The sequence below is a fragment of the Felis catus genome, chromosome F2 (genome assembly GCF_018350175.1).
Source record: "Felis catus isolate Fca126 chromosome F2, F.catus_Fca126_mat1.0, whole genome shotgun sequence".
Taxonomy (NCBI): domain Eukaryota; kingdom Metazoa; phylum Chordata; class Mammalia; order Carnivora; family Felidae; genus Felis; species Felis catus.
The window spans coordinates 67,088,505-67,109,641 of record NC_058385.1 but is presented as its reverse complement, the minus strand read 5'-3'; the positions used below and the strand labels follow the sequence as shown (position 1 = coordinate 67,109,641).

General features: G+C 43.5%; 1 protein-coding gene across 3 annotated transcripts in view; it reads right to left on the bottom strand.

Moving 5' to 3' along the window:
• Positions 1-3,833: 3,833 nt before the first annotated feature.
• Positions 3,834-21,137, bottom strand: part of FER1L6 (fer-1 like family member 6) — a 156,156-nt gene continuing 138,852 nt past the window's right edge. For all 3 annotated transcript variants that reach the window (XM_045049833.1, XM_045049834.1, XM_045049835.1), the window contains exons 39-41: positions 20,273-20,436; positions 7,206-7,306; positions 3,834-5,036 (exon numbers count right to left, since the gene is read on the bottom strand). In XM_045049833.1, coding sequence (XP_044905768.1) covers positions 4,853-5,036; positions 7,206-7,306; positions 20,273-20,436 — 449 coding nt within the window. In that variant the 3' untranslated portion in view covers positions 3,834-4,852. The remainder of the gene's footprint in view (positions 5,037-7,205; positions 7,307-20,272; positions 20,437-21,137) is intronic.

Below are 21,137 nucleotides of genomic sequence, written 5' to 3'. Positions count from 1 at the left end.
GCATTGGGGTTTCTCACCACCAGAAGTGGCAAAACGAGAAAAGAATGTGGAAAAGATCTGCGGTAGCATGAATGAAAGATGTGTTTACATTCCCTTACCATCAAACGCAGCGGTTCAAGTAAAAAAAAACGAGACTCCAACATGCATCCGTGATGCTGCATTGAACACACTTGAAATATTTCAGGGATTGTGGCTGAACCCCCCCAGGCATGGATGAACCGTAAAAAGTCATTGAGGAGTGTTCTGACTGGAGGCAGCCTCACCCACTTACACCAATCATTACGCAGCCTCTTGGAGAGCACAGAGCAGGGGGGCAGGAGGGAGAGGTGTGGGCTTGGAGTTTAGATCTGTTACACATGAGGTTGGTAATCTTGGAAACCCCAGGAGCTGTCTCCTTGTCTATGCAATGGGACCTTTGGGAGAATGAGAAAATATATGCATCATTTTGTAAACTGTAATAGCACTCAGCAAACATTAGTTGTCTGTTACTTAAATAGCGATCATTCGATCATTCGTTTGGATACTATGATATGGAAGACAACAGGTAAAAAGTGTTTCTCCACTTCCATCCACAGTAGAGAACCACCCCACCCCCCACCCCACATGCCCAAACTCCCACAATCCTACAAGATAGACATTGTCTGCATTTTATGTATCAGATTCGGAGTGTTGAGTAACTTGCCCAAGGTCACACAGCCTATGCTCTGGCTTCCACACAATTATCTCAGCCTCCAAAGCCCATTTTCTTTCTCCCGGTAAGACTCAGAAGAAACGAGAGTGCTCTTTTCTCAAATGGCCCTTCGTAAATGAGGGAGAGCAGAGACACGTGTTAGCTCTTGACACGTGAGGAGCTGCTGCTGCATTAAAGAAAAGCTGAACTTTCCAGGCTGGTCTGGAAACTCCTGGGGCAGGGGTGGGGGCGGAAATTCGAGTCCTTCCCCTCCCAGCTCCGAAGGTGCCTCATCCACTGTGCTTGAGAGGATTTTAATGAGTCGGGAAGCAGTTCTTCCTTTTTTCCTGAGACAATTGTCACTTGAGAGGCTGAACAACAAATGGAAACATCTTATTAGGAGAGAAAAGCGTCTCCGGAGCCTCCTTCTTTCATGCACCATAATCATTCTGACTCTCCAGGCTCTGCTGAAATAACTTCCAAATTCGAATGCATCACAATGCCTGTGTGATGCTCCATGTGGTAAACAAAATAAGAACTCCTCCCAAAACACAGTCCAAGTCCTCATCCCCAGAATCTGTGAATATGTTACTTTACAAGGTGAAAGGGTCTTTGCAGATGTGACTAAGGACCTTAAGCCTTGAGATGGGGAGATTTTCCTGATTACTTGGGTGAGTCAAATGTAATCGCATGCATCCTTAAAAGCAACAACTTGTCCAGCTATAGTCAGAGGGGGACGTGAGTACGGAAGAAAGGCACAGAGAGGTGTTACATCACTGATTTGAAGGTGCAGGAAGCAGCCACGAGCCAAGGAATGCAGGCAGCTTCTAGAAACTGGAAAAGGCAAGGAGACAGATGGTCCCCTAGAGCCTCCAGGATGGAAGGTAGGTCTGCCGTCACCTGGATTTTAGTTCAGTGAGATCTGCGTCTTTCCCCATATTTTGCCCCGGTCAGTCCTTCAGTCTGTGATTATCCATGCGTGCGACTATTTGATTAATGTCTTCTCTCCATCAAATTCTGTGGTCCTCAAGAGCAGAGACTTACTTTATATGATTGTGTACTTTTGCATGCCCAGTTTTGATCATAGCATCAGGAGCGAGGACGGAGCTCAATAGTTGTCTTTTGCATGAATAAACACCAACCGGCCCCAGCTGTGAAGTCAGTCCCGTAATTTCCCACTTCCGTGTGTTTTAAGGGAAAGAGCAAGGACAGTACCACACGTTTCAACTACTGGGGACACAGAATTGGAGATCTTATCCTGTGCGTTGTTTGGTGGTGGTGTTGCTGGTATCGATCTCGTTTTGCTTGGTTGGGGGAAAGGATTCACATGTTGTAAAAAAGAAAAAAACAAACACATAAATAAAACTGCTCTGAAATGGACTTAAGCTGAAAAACTCTAATCTGTCAAATGAATACATTTCATCTGAGAACGTAAATAGGGACTCAGGGCAACTTCTTGGGAAATGGGTTTTTTTCCTTGTTAATTTTTATTTTTAAACGGTAATATCTTTAGGTCCAGGGCTGCAAAATTAGGCCTAGAACATTATATTTTATTTGTTTTTTTACGCACAGGACAGGACGGGCTATAAGTGATAACCTATGTATAGAGCACCAGACACAGCCGACTCCAAAATTATCCTTGCCTGCCACTTCTCACGCATTTCTTATGATGCCATCTGATCTGCAAGTGTTTCAAATACTTCTGCTAAAGGCTTTTCAGCATTCAGACATCTTTGGGCATCAAAGCAAAGTTGATGAACTCTATTTAACTTTGAAGGATTTTCAATTTTTAGCTTGTGTGTGTGTGTGTGTGTGTGTGTGTTTGAACGATGTGCATTACTTTGTCAAAAGCTGACTTATCATTTTACTGCCCAGAATCCAGCAGAAAGTATAATACATTATTTCTAGTTCTGTCCTAAAATAATGGTGTTCTTTTCCTTTCAAACAACACCGCAGCTGTATGTTGTCCTTCTTCTTGAACCTCACCCGTGAAGCACGTTCCTTACTCAGTGTTCTTATTGGATGCCCCATAATTTGAAGATAAAACCATATCTTGAGGAGCTATTGGAATGTAAGATCCACGGAGAAGGGGCTAGGTCTGTCTTATTTCTACCACATCCCCACTGCCCAGCACACAAAAGACACTCAACAACTATTTTTAAATCACCACATTTAAATCTATATTTATTAAGATTTTTATATTAAAAATAATGCATACTTATTTTAGAAGTTTTAGGAAGATACCGCTGCCTAATCACTGTTAACATTTTGGCATATTCCCCCAGGCTTTATCTGTGCCTGTTTTCAGATTTTCTTTTTATATCATGCTGTACGTGGGTTTGTAACTTATATATTTTTTTACTTACAGTGTACTCAGTGTATACATTCCATGCCATCAAGTATTTTTGACTACACCGTTGCTGGTGCCTGTGTTATTCCATAGTAAGAATAAGCATGTTCTAGGAAATGCTGCCAGTGCCATAAATGCTCTATTTTTCATCCCTTCAGGAAAATAGGGCATTTTAGTTACTAGGCAGTGAGCACCTAGGGCCAGAATTTAATGAACGACACTAAGTCTAAAATCATGCAGAATATGCTTCAATCTTATTTTGACCAACCAGGAACATTCTAGAACGACTTCCCAAGTGGCAGTTAATATCCTACATTTTATGAGTGATACAGGTGCAAGACTATCTAAAGAAAACAGTAGCCCTGGTGCTTCTGGTGTGGAGCAGGAGCCCCAATCCAGCCTCCTCAATACTGCCAAATGGCCCCTCGGGTTCACAAGAAGAAATGGCTGCCATATTTATTTGTGTACGAGGCCAAACACTCCCATCCCTTTGTTTCCTTATTTTAACTGAGAACACCAGCCCCTCACTTCCGCTGCTTTACAGGGGGTAGCAGATCTACACGGTGTACTTCGAAAATCAGAGGTTTCCTTTCAAAAAACTTGGCTCCATCTGACGAGTGTGTAGGATATTAATTTCTGGGACTGCTTTTGAAATTAATTTGTGCTTGGGGCGCCTGGGTGGCGCAGTCGGTTAAGCGTCTGACTTCAGCCAGGTCACGATCTCGCGGTCCGGGAGTTCGAGCCCCGCGTCAGGCTCTGGGCTGATGGCTCGGAGCCTGGAGCCTGTTTCCGATTCTGTGTCTCCCTCTCTCTCTGCCCCTCCCCCGTTCATGCTCTGTCTCTCTCTGTCCCAAAAATAAATAAAAACGTGGAAAAAAAAATTTAAAAAAAAAAAATTAATTTGTGCTTGAGTGTCATAATGGTACCTACTACATATGGTGGTTAGACTAAGTGCTAAATTGTGCCCAGGATGGTCATTCATAACATGGTCTTTGGGAATATCATATTTGGTGGCACTTAGATATCTGGCTAAAGAGAATTTCTACCGGTATCATGGCGGGCCACTCCCCTCCCCCAATGCATACTCACACAAAATTATATTTCATATTCATAAAATTCCCACTTGGAAATCGCCATAGAGCATAAATCCAAATGGGTTTCTCGAGAACGCATTACTATGGAAAATATTCTGAAAAGTGTTGACTTTGATGGGAAACCAGCAACACCTCATCTCTAGATGGGAACTTCAGTAACAAAGTATTTTAGGCGATACAAAGTTTTCTCCAAGCCAGTTTCATGGCCTGAGTAAGTGAATGTGTTCTACAAACTATAAGGATTAAACGAGGTTAAGATATATGGGACAGGTTAAATGTCTAGTAATTTGCTGAAATGTTTTCAGTTTATTTGCTGTAAAAATTTTATTTAAAAAAAAAAAAGTACTTTCAATAAATCTCAGACCCAGAATCAGATCTCTCAGAATAAAACCAATTGCATAAAGAAAACATTCACCTAAGTCAATTTGAGGTCACCATTGATTACTCTGAGGCAAAGGAGTCATAATTTCATGCTGCCCATGGGTGGAAACATGGCTTAAGTCTCGTGAGTTTAAAAGGTGGTGGCAGGGGTTGAGGCAGGGAGGAGGGGCTCCTTTCCCATGTTCTCCAAAAAGGGCTGATCTGTGCTTAGAAAGAGGGACTGGTTCTTGGGCCTTTGGGTTCATTCCTTTAGCACCCAGCATGGGTGCCTGCACAGAGCACATGCTCTCACACATTTAGAAATGAGGAAGAAGAGAGAGTAAGTAGAATGGGAGGGTCTGGGTCCTCCAAGATTCTCTAGGAGCCCACGACGATCCTTCGGCTGATGGCTCCGGGCAAGGTATAGATGAAGAGGACCAGGAAGATGATGAGGACAATCAGAATGAAACCGATGATGATGTACTTTTTGTAATTCTTCCAGATGAGGTGGTACAGGCACTTGAAGGGGCTCACAAACCAGGAGAAGGAGGTGTTTGGGCGGCTGCAAGGGAAGCAAGAGAAAATCAGGAAAGAGGCCATGATGTCAACACAGAGGATTCTCCAGACCTCGGGAAGTATTTCTGACTCTCACTTTCTAGAGGCCCACAAGGAGATGCTGGGAATGGGAGAAGTCCATGTTGCCTCAAAGCAGGAGCAATCCAACATTCTGGGTGATAATGATTCCTGCATCATTTCAAAGCTTGGTCTGGAGGAGGGAAGAGTCTGACTACCCTCCGTCTGTCCAACCCTGACCAGCTCGAGCCCCACCTCTCCCAAGAGGCCCTCCTTGACCACTTTGGTCCCTAAAGATCCCCCTCCTTCCAAATTCCTGTCTCATCTATCACTTGATGTAGCTCCTTTTTGAACCTAGCATACCGGTCTTCTGTTCTATACTCTGTTAATTATGAGTCTATGTGTTCTCCCTAAACAGATTGGAAGCTCTTAGAAGACAGAGCTTAGGTCTTACATTTCTTCAGTATTCTTCAAAGTGTTTTTTTAGTAGGTATACATTGTAGGAGCTCAACAAATAATTTTGAATTAATGAATAAGTACTCATTATGTTTCTAACACTATGATAAATCAAAAGTAGGTACAGAGAAGGGACCACTTGTCTTCAGACGCTTGGGGTCTCAGGAAGGGTAGGGAAAATACAATTTGAGAGAGTTTTTGTATACATATTTCATATCTACATATGTTTACTTTTTAAAGTGGGCTCCACACCTGACGTGGGGCTTGAACTCATGACCCTGAGATCAAGGGTCAGATGCTGTACTGATTGAGTCAGCCAGGTGCCCCAACATGTATTCAGTGTTTTTAAAAATTTTTTAGACACAGAGAGAGAGAGCATGTGCGAGAGGGGGAGAAGAGTGGGGGGGGGGGGAGAGAGAGAGAGAGAGAGAGAGAGAGAGAGAGAGAGAGAATCTTAAGGAGGCTCCACACTCAGCATGGAACCCAATACGGGGCTCCATCCCACAATCCTGGGATCATGACCTGAGCCAAAATCAAGAGTTGGATGTTTAACTGACTGAGTCACCCAGGCACCCCATATATTTACTTAAAAAAAATTTTAGGGGCACCTGGGTGACTCAGTTGGTTAAGAGACCGACTTCGGCTCAGGTCATGATCTAACAGTTTGTGAGTTCAAGCCCCGCGTCGGGCTCTGTGCTGACAGCTCAGAGCCTGGAGCCTACTTCAGATTCTATGTCTCCCCCTCTCTCTACCCCTCCCCTGCTCATGCTCTGTGTCTCTCTGTCTCTCAACAATAAATAAACGTTAAAAAAATTTTTTTAATACAAAAATTTTTTAATGTTTTTTTGTTTAATTTTATTTTTGAGAGAGAGCACTTGAGCAGGGGAGGAGCAGTGAGAAAGGGGGACAAAGGATCCGAAGCAGGCTCTGTGCTGACAACAATGAGCCCAATGCGGGGCTTGAACTCACAAACCATGAGATAATAACCTGAGCTGAAGCTGGATGCTCAACTGACTGAGCTACCCAGATGCCCTTATATTTACTGTGTGTGTGTGTGTGTGTGTGTGTGTGTGTATTTACTTTTTAATTGATATGTAACCACGGATTAAACTGAATAGGGTAACCCTTTCTCCTAGTAATTCTACTTTTGGGAATTCATTTTAAAGTAGTAACTTATAAAAGGGAAATATTTTCATCATATTACAATAATGGAAAAAGAAAGAAGTAAATTTATCCAATTATGGGGTGGTAACCACGTCAGTTATGGGCATCAAATCTATAGAGTATTCCACAGGTATTAAAAAATCCTAATCATGACCACTATGGCAACAAAGCAAAACTTTGCAGCAAGGATAAATGAAACATTAGGACAATTGTGTGTGTGTAACTTGAGAACAAGTAGAAAAAAAACACATGTAGAATTCATATTCACATAAAAAAGAGTAGAAAAAATATACGAAATTATTCTAGAAACGCTTACGTGCCATTATTACAGAAAGGCACCCTCTCCATTTTCCGAACAGCCTGTATTGTTGTTAGAGTATTTCTCAATTATTGCAACAAAAAGCTACCTGGATTAGCTGCCTTCTTGCGGCTCAGTCCTGCCAGAGGGACCCTCTATAGAGAAATGCCCCACCCTCGGCTATGGGGACTGCAAAGGGCCTTTCCCATTTCTGATGCTCTTCCACACGACCCCACTCACTTGGGCTTGGCCAGGGGCTCTGGCTCCTTCCGGGCTTTTCCGACAGGATTTTTCTCAGCTTCTTCTGCCGTAACTAGGTGGAACTCGGCTTCAACCTTGCCCTGCACAAAGACAAAAGTTTCAGTTTCTAGTCACAAAGAGCTGCTGGGAGCAACGCCAACCTTCTAGAAGTGTACAGTGTGGGAGAATGCCAGGGAGTATTTTGACTATCCTGCTGCCTTAGTTTGAGAAAAATCGTTACCTTTCTGGTTCTGGGAGAAGCTATTTTTACGATGAACAGTGAAAGCTCTGAAATGATGATGCTGGTGAGTTTTGTGAAGGGAGAGGTCCCACCTGTACACATAAGACACATATATACTTGGTTGAATGTGCTATTTCATTTGTAATCGTTCAATCAATATCCGATTATAGAAACCCAGTAGCAATTAGGGATGCCTGGGTGGCTCCACTGGTTAAGCATCTGACTCTTGGTTTCGGCTCAGGTCATGATCTCAGTTTCGTGAGTTCAAGCCCCGTGTCGGGCTCAGCGCTGACAGCACGGAGCTTGCTTGAGATTCTCTCTCTCTCTCCCTCTCTCTCTGCCCCTCACCCACTCACACTGTTTCTGTCTCTCTCAAAAAATAAACTTAGGAAAAACCCAGTAGCAATTAGAAAGGGGACTAATTGCTTAAGTGACAGAACCCTTTTGAATCTGCTACAATCTTTCTTCTCTGTCAGCTCTCCAGAGGAAATTGGTGGGTGTGGCCCTACATTTGCCAAATGGCTTTTCTGTCATCCTTCATTGTTTCTGTTGTCTCCACAAATTGTTCCAGAATTATCCTTCTATTCTTGCACTTCCTCTTTCCTTCTCCTTCAGTAAGAATCAGCCCTTCTGGTTTGAAAATTGTCACGTGCTTCTTCCAAGTGCTGTGCCAGTTACTGGCACTGATCTAAGTCTTAGGTTATCAAAGGGTGAGACAGGACCACTGCAAAAGGGAAGGGTCATTCTTTCTTGTTCATTCAGTCATTCACTACTTTTGGGAACCCCCTGAATGTCAGGCACTGTTCTAGACAATGGGAACTTAATGATTAAGAAAAACAGGATCCTTGGGGCCCCTGGGTGGCTCAGTCAGCTAAGCATCCGACTCTTGATTTTGGCTTAGGTCATGATCTCATGATTCGTGAGTTTGAGCCCTGTGTTGGGCTCTGTGCTGACAGTGCAGAACCTGCTTGAAATTCTTTCTCTCCCTCTCTACCCTCCCTTGCTCTCTCTCTCTCTGTCAAAAAATAAATAAGCTAAAAAAATTTTTTTAAAGAAAAATAGGATCCTTGATCTCCTGGAGCTCCTGTTCTTAGTGAAGGAGAACTTATCTCTTCTCCTTCGGTTTTGTGGATTGAAATACAAGGTAATAGGAGGGACACAGAATTAGTAGGGGACTGGAACATCATGGAAGTATTTTAGACCCATGCTTGTCATTAAAGTTTGTCTTTTGGAATTACATATGGATGGGGCATAACCTGATTTCCTATCCCAGTAGAAATATTTAAGGTTCTGATGAACCAATGGGCCTGTGTTAACTTACCTATTCACCCCCAAAATATCAGGACTCCTTAAGCAGGATGGTTGCTGGCAACCACAAAAATGTAATCATGGGAGAAATTAGAGAGGAGTACTGTATCTGGGGTGGGGTTGAAGCCAGAGAAGATAACCCAGAGAAGAGGCAGTGGCATGGATGTCTGAATTAGTCAAGAAATGCAATGGGCTTATTACAAGCGAAGTCATGAGTTCAAATCTAGGTGGCTTCATCCATTCTTTAGACTACAACCCTGGCCCAACTCAGACCACATTACATGTCCTATGATCCGGAAATTTTCCTTAAAAGTATGTGTATATGTAGTCTCTCATTTCTGTTGACATACCTTGACCCCCACAGGTAATGACTTGCACACATAGCTACTCAGGAAACATTTGAAAACCAAGGAAGAAGGAATATAAAGCTTCTGTCCATTCTAGTCACCCCACACCACTCTGCCTGTATCAACAGTAGAGTGATAATACTATAACTCGAACTGTGATTGCAATGCTTTATTGGATGCCCACTTTGCCTACGTCCTTTCAATTGATCCATCAACCCGTCTCAGCAACAAACAAAGTAGGTCTCCTTTTTATCGATGGAGAAATGAAGCAATGGAGATCAAATGACTTTCCCAAAGTCACACAGGCAATAAGCCAACCAACTGGAACTTGAACCGAGGTCTGTATGATGCCAAACCTCATGCTCTTTCCATGAGAGCAGGCTGCCTCCCAACTTCTTCATGGATTTGCCCGATAATTGGACTCAAAGTTTTACAAGGACTTTCCTAACTCTAACATAAGATGATTGGCTCATGGCTTCATAATTGTCACTTAAAGGCATTTGTCTTCTTGGGCCTCAGATTCCATACCTGTCAAATGGCCAGGAGCCCCTGCAAGGCTTGACGGCTGGAAGAAACCCAAGAGGCCAGCCTACCACTCATGGCAGAGAGGTTTCCAATATGCAGAAAGGGCTTATTTCCAGAGGCCTTTCAGAGGTGACCTAATAAGCTCTACTGAGCAGTATATTTATATGCTAGGAACCTCATCCAAATCCTCTGCATTTGAGAGTCAGCTTAAGAGTTGCTAGCCAATTGCTGGGCTCCAGAATTTTGGTAGAGAGGACAAAAGTCAACCGTGGGTAAGTCAGGACCAGAGTAAGAGGGTCAGAGGGTCACGGCTGCCTCTTCGTTGTGCACTGTCTAATAATCAGGCCAGCCACTGTGCTGTATAACTTGCATGGTGCTTCACAAGTACATTATTCCATTTAAACCTTCTGACAACTGGCAAAGTAGACAACATTTTTATTCCCATTCTATACCTGAGGAAACCAAGATGATGTTTGCTAACTTGTGTTACAAAGCCAGGATGTGCACCAAGGTGCTCTGACGCCAAATCATATCCTCTGCTATTTAATGTGTCCAAGAGTCCCTTTTTTGTGGAAGAAAAGAAGCAAGCTATTTATAACACTGAATAAGTGTGTCTTTTTTTGAAATGTTCAAGAGAAGCTCCATCGTCACTGCCGCGGCCCAGGCATTATAACATGTTTTTGGCTTCCATCTAAGGGATGACCTTGGGTGGCATAAGGATTATTAGAGTGTAGCATAGCATAGCATAGTGTAAAAGCTGAGTGAAATAGGATTTGGGACAGACAGACGGGCATTTGACACTCGGCTCTGTCATTTGCTACCTGTGCTCCCTTGGGTGAGTTATGGGCTTCCAACTCACCGTCCGGAGATGTTACCCACAGACTTGCTTTGAAAAATGAATGAAATAACACATACAGAGTGTTCAACCTAGTGTCTGGTAAATACTAAACTCTTAAAAAATTATAGTTGCTGCCTTCAACACTATTTCATGGATGGAAGCACATAATTTGACAGGAAACATCTTCTCCCCCATAGAAAACACCCAGAGAAAATCCAGATTCCCACAGAGGGAAAGAGGCAAAGAAAATTGAAGCAGAGAATATGAAATTAATTCTGCCCTAGGCACACAAGTCATTGGTTATTATCACGAAGAGCCTTGCCCCCACTTACCCACCCTGCTCGAGTGGTCACAGAGCATTTTTTCTGATATCACACAGGCAGCAGGAAGAAAGTGTTTACTGACATATTCTGATAAATGCCACTCCTCATTCCATATCTCTCCACACACAGGGTTCCCAGTTTTATTTTAATTATTGACATTCAACCAAGCACCAAGGAGAGGTCTTAAGCTAATAATAGCCTCCAAATGTAATTTTCAATCAGAGCTAGAAAAAAAATGGACAGCTTGAGAACTATCTGTTAACCTAATGACATCTATGGATGGAAGAAAATGATAAGGAAAGGTCCTGAAAAGACTGGATCGGTTGTACTAAGCGTGTTATTTATGGACTTCAAACTTCACCGAGCTCAGAGAGTGGATGCCCTGGGAGGAGGTGGGGGGGGGGGGGTCCTTTAGATCAGACATGCCTTCTTCACCAATAATGATTGCTTATTAAAGCACGACTCTTGGGGCACCTGGGTGGCTCAGTGGGTTAATGGTCAGACTTTTGATTTCAGTTCAGGTCATGATCTCATGGTCGTGAGATCGAGCCCCACGTCAGGCTCTGTGCCGAGCCTGGAGCTTGTTTGGGATTCCCTCCCTCCCTCTTTCTCTGTCCCTCCCCCACCCCACTTGCACTCTTTTTCTCAAAATAAATAAACATTTTTTTAAAACCACGACTTTCACTGGTAGGAGATAAAGCATTTTCATACTTTAATGGTGGGGATGTGTGTGACAAAGTCCTTTAGGGAGAGGAACACACACATGTATACATACATGTATATGCACACATATATGCATGCATACACGTAATGCCCATGTAAGTGTGTGTATATTACCTTAAATAATCATACTCTAGAAATGCCATTTGTGGGCAAATAAATTAAGAAAATAATTCAAAACTCAGAAAAAGCTTAACATGCAAAGCACAGTCATTATTCTGTTGGATGTTCAAACTGTCCTATTTGTCACAAGGATACGTCCCAGGCTCATCTTGTGTTCTATCTGTCCTAGACCTGGAGTCAGCCAAAGATACCTGGTTCTGTCAGTAGAGACGGGTATTTAGAAACCAGGATCCAATTGCTAGAAGTCTTCTTACTACTCGGTGATTTCATTTCTAGGTCCTTTGCAGAACTAGAAAAAATATTTTTAAATACGTAAGTCCATAGTGATACCAGGGGAAAAAAAAATCTCATTTTTTGGTTTCTCTTGAACCGATCCTTGACTCTAAAATGTGGTAATTGATGAAGAGAATTAAACATTTATCCTTTTTTTTTTCTCGAAGAGGTGGTGACTATAATTTATCTCCATTTGTTGAGAGAAAGCTCTTCTTGACAGATGAATTCTTTTTTTATGAATATAATTTATGGTCAAATTGGCTTACATACAACGCCCAGCGCTCATCCCAACAAGTGCTCTCCTCAGAATTCTTACTAATAAATGGAAAAAGAATGATAGAATTAGACACATAGAAAGATGATAGGGATATATTGATAGATGGCTGGCTGGGTGGGTGGATACCTAGATAGCTAGATGACAGACAGGTAGATAGAGATGGATGGATGGATGGATGAAAGGAAGGAAGGAAAGAAAGAAGGAATGGGTAAAGAAGGAAGAAAGGATTAGAAAAATCATTTTGCAACACTAATGAAATAATCAAGATCACCATTGGGTGAAAGGTGGTGGCAGGACAGTAATTTCCCACAGTACTAAAGTGTCACCCATTGGTTACTTGCTAATTGCAAAGAGGAAAATGTACCTTTACAATGAAGAGATCTCATGGTTACCAACGTGACCAAGTGAGCAAACGCAGCATCACCACTAGTGAGGCCATCTGAGGGCATGTGCCTCCTGGCATGATTCAATATGAAATAAACAGTATCAGGTCTTAAGTATTACCAAAAATGTTTAACCTGAACCTGATAATGCCATTATACCTAACTTCTAGTTCATAAGAAATGTAGGGTCAGAGAATAAGATACGCTTCATCATGAGAAAACAATGGGGCAAGTCAGGCCTATTTTCATCAAATAGGTAATGTCACGGGGACAAAAATGGTGGGAGACTGTTCTAAGACAAAATAGACCAAAGCAACACATGAATTATGACTGAATCTGTTTTGAAAAAGAAAGAGCTATAAAATACATTTTGAGGGTAATAGGGTATCCTCCTTATAGCTGGAAAAATGAATACGGTATAGATATCAAATTAGGTAATAATTATTAACTTCTTATATGTGATGATGGCACTGTGGTTATGGACAAGAATGACCATATCCTTAGGCGATGCATGCTGAAGTATTCAGGAATTGTTAAAAAGAAAACCACAGGCCCATAGGTTAAGACCCATGTCAACAAATCAAGACTTAATATGTCCCTCACTATAGTCCCCTCCCCAACCCAGGAATTTAACCTTCAATCAGCTGATATGGAATTTCAATCTGGAAATTTATTGATAGACCCCCTTTGGTTCCTCTTAGGAGGGCACCTTGCCCAAATAATGCATTTCCTGCCAATAAATTCCTTTCTTTATGTCCTCTTCGCCTTTAAAAACCTTCCTTTTGTTTAAGTTGGGGGAGTTCCCCTACTTGTTAGATGGACACGACCCTATTCATGAATTGTTTAATAAAGCCAATTAGATCGTTATATTTATCTGTTTGAATATCTTTTTTAACAAGGTATAGTGTTGGAATGTCTACAATTTACTCTCAAATGGTTCAGCCAATAAGTACACGTGTGTGTGGAGAGGAGAGAAGGCGAGACTATATACTCACATATATAGACAAAATCGGTACAGCAAAGTATTAACAAGTGTTGCATCTAGGTGGCGGATATATGGTCGATCACTGTCCTATTCTTTCAACGATTCCACATGCTTAACTTTTTTAAATGAATAAATGTTGAAGAAAAACACAAAGATTAAACTATTTTGAGCACTTCTCTTTTGAGAATACAGAGTTGATAATAACACTGATAATACAATGTAGGGGAATGCTCAATAGGACATCAAGCCCCCCCACAAAGACACTATTTTTCATATGGAATGATCACTACTATGTAAAATTGACCAAAATCCACACAAATTGGGAATAACCAAGACATTGGCAATAGCTTTCTTTGGGTTGTGTGCATGTGGGTACTATTTTTTCCTTTCTACATTCTTGCGTCTTTTAAATTTCCTATAAATGCATATTACCTACTCTGTCTTAAAATAATCTTCACATGAAAATACCCACTCTGCTCCTAGAGAATCTGAATTGGTTACATACTATTTAGATGATCTGTGTGTCTACCACCTCCTCGGCTAAGCTGTGAACTTCTGGATGCCAGGAATTTGTCTTATTCATTGTTGAACCTTTACCGTCTAGTGAATGAGCGTGTGGCTATCGTAGCTACTGACAATTGTTTTCACGCTAAACTAGAAACACAGAAACCTCCCTTTTAATTTTTTTAAAATATGAAATCTATTGTCAAATTGGTTTCCATACAACACCCGGTGCTCATTCCAACAGGTGCCCTCCTCAACGCCCACCACCCACCCACCCCTGCCTCCCACCCCCCATCAACCCTCAGTTTGTTCTCAGTTTTTAAGAGTCTCTTATGTTTTGGCTCCCTCCCTCTCTAACCTCTTTTTTTTTTTCCTTCCCCTCCCCCATGGTCTTCTGTTAAGTTTCTCAGGATCCACATAAGAGTGAAAACATATGGCATCTGTCTTTATGTGGATCCTTTTAGTTTTAGTTGTTGGTGTTCTTGAGACTTAGCGGGGCTATTTAGCAGTCAATTTACAGGATTAACCTGTAAAAGAAACTTCTTGATCTTCATCTTCTAAAGAAGTGATTTCTTCAAAGGTTGCTTTTAGTAGGATAACACATACAATGCAACAGTACAATGTGTCTCATGAAGCACCTGTTCAATACACATTCCCCTCGTCCCAAGGGCACCCATTCTTTGGAAATCCCACCTGGAGACGTTCTTCTTACTATAAGGACAGCCAAATTCCACACTAGGAGCTTTGTGATCCAAATGTCTAAATTACATTGCCTGAGTGTACAGATAAGCAGCTTTAAAAATAAGCCTGGCAGGTGGCAGGGGCTGTAAGCAAATCCCTGCTGGGCAGCTGGTGACTGGAATGGAACGGTGACCTCCTGACTGCTGCCTTCAGGAAGGGGGGGGGGGAGTGGGGAAGTTCAGAAGCAGAGGGTGTCCATGCTAGAAAGGCACCTTGCAGGCACCCAGTTCAACCCACCCTTTTACAGACGTGGGAACTGAGACTCGGAGACGGAAGGACCTCAGGACGTGGTGGACCCCAACAGAGGTTTTCCATTTCGCCGCTTTACTCCCAGCTGGTCCAGCTCCCTGCCACACAGGGAGGGGGCTACTGGTTTAGCTTCCTCGGTGTGGTTACTGGTTCCTTTAGGAAGTTACTGGTTCCTTTAGGGAGAGAGAGGACGAGGGGCAGCTGGGTTATACCCGGGATTGTGGGCTTCCGGGTGGGTGGGGATGAAGTCAATTCTCATTTTCCTTTTAGGATGTGTAAGGACAAAACCAAATTAAAAATTAAAAATAAGAGGCTTACCATTCCCTGTGGAAAGTAAAGGAAGAGATTTCCCTCTCCTTTTTCTAAGAGCATCACTGTAGAAACTGTAATTGTAAGCCCTTCCACCTCTCTTTGAAGTGGGTATAAATCCTCTTAAATACTAGATAGGCTCTTTGTCTCTAACACCCAGGAACTGCCTTTCCCGAAGACCTGGGAGCCATCTCTTTGAAAATTACACATCAAGGGGGACAGCACCCCTCCCACCCAGTTTCTGGGGGTGCCCGTCTCCAAGTTGCCTGTTTGAGGCTGATTCCCTAGTTTTGGGCCCCCCTCAATATTCTCCCTTATCCGGTCACACAGGATGCCCCGCTTCTAGTTACTCCGCCTGCCAACCACCTCCAAACAGAGCAAACCTGAACCCTTCTCTTTTTTCCATCAGAAAGCTTCCCTACTCCCCTGTCTCGGAATCTCCATCAAACCTGGATGATGGTAGCTGACTCTTGTCGTAGCAAAGCTCTAAATAAAGAGCCTGTTCTCATTCAGTAGGTCTTGGTTTCTTTTCACGGTTCTAAACACTTCATGTATATGGACTCATTTATCTGCTAAAACCCCATGAGATACGTATATATTATGAATCCCCACTTTAGAGATATGGAAGCTGAGGCACAGAGAGATTAAGTAAGTTGCCTCATGTCACACAGCTAGTTAGGAGAGGACAGGATTCAAACCTCAGCTGTCTGTTTTTACAATCTTTGGTCTTAACCACTGCATAATACTTAATGCAGTCTAGAAAAACAGACTCTCACAACCTAAACACCCCTTCGTCCATTCTCCATATGTCCTCAAACAACCTATCTGTATCCTCTGAACCTCCCACCATGAAAGCCTTCTTCTCTTTTCTATTTCTTTGGCACATTATCCTCTGGTTTCGACAGTGACACTTAGCCTTACAAGTAATGTGTGCTGATGTATTGATTCTCAAAGAGGATTTGTTGAACACTTTCTCTGTGCTCAGTACGCTGAATAAAAAGAGAAGGAAATCATATAATCTCTTTGGTTGTTGGGTCAGTGTTGTAATTGTTTCTGAATTGATTGATCCGTTCAGCAAAAATTTACTGAGCATGTACTCTGCGCCAGAAACCACATTAGACCCTAAAACTTCTGAAAAGGAACAAAAAGAGAAAGCACAGTCTCTGGGCTCCGGTTGCTCCCAGCAGAGGAACCGTGACACATACAGACAATTGCAAATCTGTGTGACCAGAGCTCTGGAAGCATGAAGGCGGGCAAGCCTGTTCCCAGCCAGGGTACCGGGGAGGCTTCCCAGAGGGAGGTGACTGCTCAAAAGAGTCTCAAAATACTTAAGGAGGAGGAGTTTTCCCCGAGAAGAAGGGAGCCAAGGCATTCCAGGCAGAAGCACCAGCTGACACAAGAGCAAGGGTACGGGACCGAACAGGGAGCGGCTGGGGACCGAGAGTCGCTGAGGGTGGCTGGCGCGGTTTGAGGGTAGGAGTGAAGGTGGAATTATGAAGGCTTCCAGAGTCTACACATGCTGCCTCCACTAGCTCATCCCCACTCGCTCCACAGTGCGTGCTAACCTGTGTCAGTCCTCACCACTCTGCCAACACCACCTTTTGTTTATTTATTTGAGAAAGAGAGAGCAAGCAGGGGAAAGGTGGGACGGGGGGGACCAGAGGATCTGAAGCAGGCTCTGCAATGGCAGCAGCAAGCCCGATGCGGGGCTCAAACTCATGAACCCTGAGATCATGACCTGATCAGACACTCAACCAACTAAGCCACCCAGGCGACCCGGGTCTTGCTTTTTAAATATTGAGATATGATTCCCATGCCATACAGTTCACCCTTTTGCAGTGCACAATAAAGTAGATCTTAGTATAATCACAAAGCTGTACAGCCATCAGCACTAATTCCAGAACATTTTTATCACCCCCCCAAAAGAAATCTGTGCCGGTTAGCAGCCACTCTGCATTCCCCTTCCCTTCAGCCCCTGGCAACCACCAATCTACTTTCTATGGGTTACCTATTCTGGACATTTCCCATAAATAGAATCATGTTGTATGTGGTTTTTCGGGACTGCCTTCTTTCACTGAGCATGTTTTCCAGGTCCATCCATGTTGGAGGCTGTATCAGCACTTTCTTCCTTTTTATGGCTGAATTATGTTCCATCGTATGGCTGTATCACCTTTTGTTTATCCATTTATGAGTTGAGGGACCTTTGGACATTTCCACTCTTGGGCTATCGTGAATAGTGCTGCTATGAGCCTTTACAACACTCCCTTTCAAAAGGTCACCATGACCTCCAGGTTGCTAAATCCAATGGACAACTCTCTGCTTTTTATATGACCACTCAAGGGCATCTGACACAGTAACCCACCTGTCCTTCTCCAAAGAGTCTCTTCTCCGGGTTTATGTTTCAGGTACATTTTTATCATTGTCTTCCTACATTTCTGCCTACTTCTTCTCCTTCTCCAATTGTGACCTTCTCCCACTCACTGTCCATATAAACAGCGAGGACTTGTGTTTCCTGTGCCATTCAGATCCTCTCACCCCCCTGACCATTCAGTGGCTTCCCATTGCTCTGAGAATAAAACCCAAACTTTTCAATATGGCGTCGTGGTCTGCATGATCCGGCTCTGGTCTCCCCTCTGCTGCACCCTCACTCCTCTGCTCATGGCGGGGTCAGGGGAGGGAGGAGGGCTGGTTTGTTTTATTTTAGTTTCTCCCTCTCACCAAACTTATTCTCACCTCAGGGCCTCTGCCTGTGGTGTCTACTTGGTAACACATTTCCTTCTGTGTTTTTCTGACGGAAAACTACTACTTTTCCTTCTTCAGACCTCAACCTAAAAGTTTCACAGTCACAGAAAGGCCTCCAACCACCATACGGAGTGCAAATACCTGCAGTGGATACGCTTTAATTCAGCATGTTGTTTCCTCCCCGGTCCTTGTTAAGTATCTGCTTTCTTGGTGTGCCTGTGAGTGACTGCATTTGTGTGTGTCAGTCTTTGATGCTGGACTGTAAGCTCCATGCTGGCAGAGACTATGTCTGTTATTACTCATATTTTATTCCCAGGGCCTATCACTTAATAGATGCTCAATAAATATGTGTTGCATGAAATGAAAGAAGTAAGTGACACAGAAACTAAAAGAGAGTCAACTAGGGTCAAATGAAACAACAGAAGGGATCTGAACGCACTTGGCAAACTCTAAAGGGCTATAAAAATGGAATAAATGACGCCATTATGTAATCATGCATACATAATTACTGTCAATTATTTTATAGAAGCAGCAATTATGTCAAAACACACGAATTTGGATTTGGGGACTTGGCAATCCCATTTCCCAAACCCATACCGCACTCTGGCAACTCTGACTGGTGGGCAGGTAGCCTTCCATGTGGGGAGACTTGGTGCCTCCATGCTGCACCCCTCATGGTTCCTCTACTTGAAGTAGTTATCTACCCTCTTCTTCATCAAGAAAGTACCTTGTCGTCATCCTTTGTTCTTGAAAAACTGATGCTCTGCTTGACCCTCGACATCCTCAAAGAGAATCAGGTTCCCTTCCTCCTCTCTTTTCCTTCCCTGGGTCATACACGCTTTGACTACTTCATGCACGATGGGGTTGTTAACGCATCCGTCCCTCTCGCTAGACTCTGAGCTGGTTGAACATAGTGGCCATGCTTCCTCTATTTCTGAATTCACCCATTCATCAATCAATTCATTGACTGAACATCCGTAATGTGCTAAGCCATGAGGCCTGGAACAGAGTACAGAGGCGGCCATGCAACGTGTACTTGGCCAGAGGGGGAAGAATGAGCCTGCCTACAGCCTCATTCTCTTGACCCAACCTCACCAATCAGAGGCGGTTCAACTGAGAATGACAGGAAGAGAAAACCTCCTCCAAAACACAATAAGACTAGATGCCACAGAGTAAGGCCAGCACCAGCCATTTACTGAGTCAGGTGCAAAGGGAATCCTTGCCTCATCTTCACTGGGCCCCTAGAGCAGCGAGAGAAAAACAAGTGTGGCCACAAGGGATACAACCCAGGTGTGCTTTTGCCACTAGGTACAGGAGAGGAGGGGAGAACGTGTTCTCTCCAGGAGGAGACGGCAGCACAGAAAGGGGCCACCAATGCAGTCCCTTTTCTCAAGTGGGTCATCCACTCTCCCTTTCGGAAGACCAAGAAGGCTGCAAGAACTTCCTTCACAATATTTGTGAATGAGCTGAGTCCCTGCCCATGTACAGTCCAGACTGGGCTGGCAACGCAGGGAAAGGGGAAATGGCTCTCCCTGCTGCTACCCTCTCAAGGTAATTTTAAAAGTCTGGATCACTCTTGGGGCGCCTGGGTGGCTCAGTCGGTTAAGCGTCCGACTTCAGCTCGGGTCATGATCTCACAGTTTGCGAGTTCGAGACCCGCGTTGGGCTCTGTGCTGACAGCTCAGAGCCTGGAGCCTGCTTCGGATTCTGTGTCTCCCTCTCTCTCTGACCCTCCCCTGTTCATGCTCTGTCTCTCTCTGTCTCAAAAATAAATAAACATTAAAAAAAATTTAAAAAAAAAGTCTGGATCACTCTTAAAATGGAGTCTCTGCATTTAAAGGTGAAAGGATGAAGTCATTCCATTAAAATTGTACATTAGTCAAGACTTCATGCATAATTTCAGGAAACGTTGGGGAAAAAAAATAATGCCAGGGGCATACATTCAAGCCAAGAAGTTAGAAAACCACCCTGACATGGCTATTAAATCAAGTATGCTGAAATACAGAAGCTTAATGCATTTATAAAATTTTCAAAATTCTTGCTTCTCAGCGGAACCTTGGCCCTAAAGCACTCTGTGCCACTTCAAGGCACTCCAATTGAAGTTTACAAAATGACTCATTTAAAGAGCATGGTGTCCCCTGTCTGCCTCCCAACCCCCTCTCCTACAGCTGCCACTTACTGTGAGTTCTTTGCTTTTAGCAAAAGGCCACCAGCCCCGCACACGCTTTTGCTGGAATATGGAGATCTTGCTCTCCTCGCTTGCATTTTCAAACTTGGCGAGATCGCAGGCTTTGGCAGTCTTGGCGGCTCGGGGGAAGCTATTGAGGTTCATTTCCAGGGAGCCTGTGAAGAGATGCCCTTAACAGTTACAGAAGGGCTTTAGAATCCATCAGCACCAATTATTTCACCCACCCGTTCGTTCATTCATTCATCCATCCATCCATTCACTCACTGGTCATTCAACCAGTACACATGGGGTCACTAGCATGTGCTAGGCTTTGGGGATACAAATATGACCAAGACATGTACCAAATGTAGCAGGTAGTATGACGGGGGCAGAGCTACAATATATAACTTTCAAGCCTCAGTTTCAGGTGTCATCGCTGCTGGGCGTCTTATCTACTCCGAGTGTGTGGGGATTACGTGCCTATCCTCTGAGCTCTCCTCTGCCTTAATGTGGATCCACCTATAAGAACCTCCTCCCCCAGCTCACTTTCCTCTGAGTCCCACTAACCCCCTCCAGGTGGGGGACCAAGTCTTATCATCTTTGTAGCTACTCTCCAAGACTTAGTGGGCTCCCCCAAAGTATTTGCGATGAGTGAATATTACAGAGGGGAAGATAAGGACATGAGAGTATTTTCTCTCTCTCTCTTAAATAACCTTTCCCTAGTACAGAAATAATATTTGTTAATTATAAGCATTTAGAGCATACACATAAGCAAAAAATTAATAGAAAAATTTTCCATGAAATGCCATCCCCCCAAAGTTGACCACTGCTCTCGTTAGTTCTTATCTTATGACAGTCATTGTTCCTTTGCCTGTCC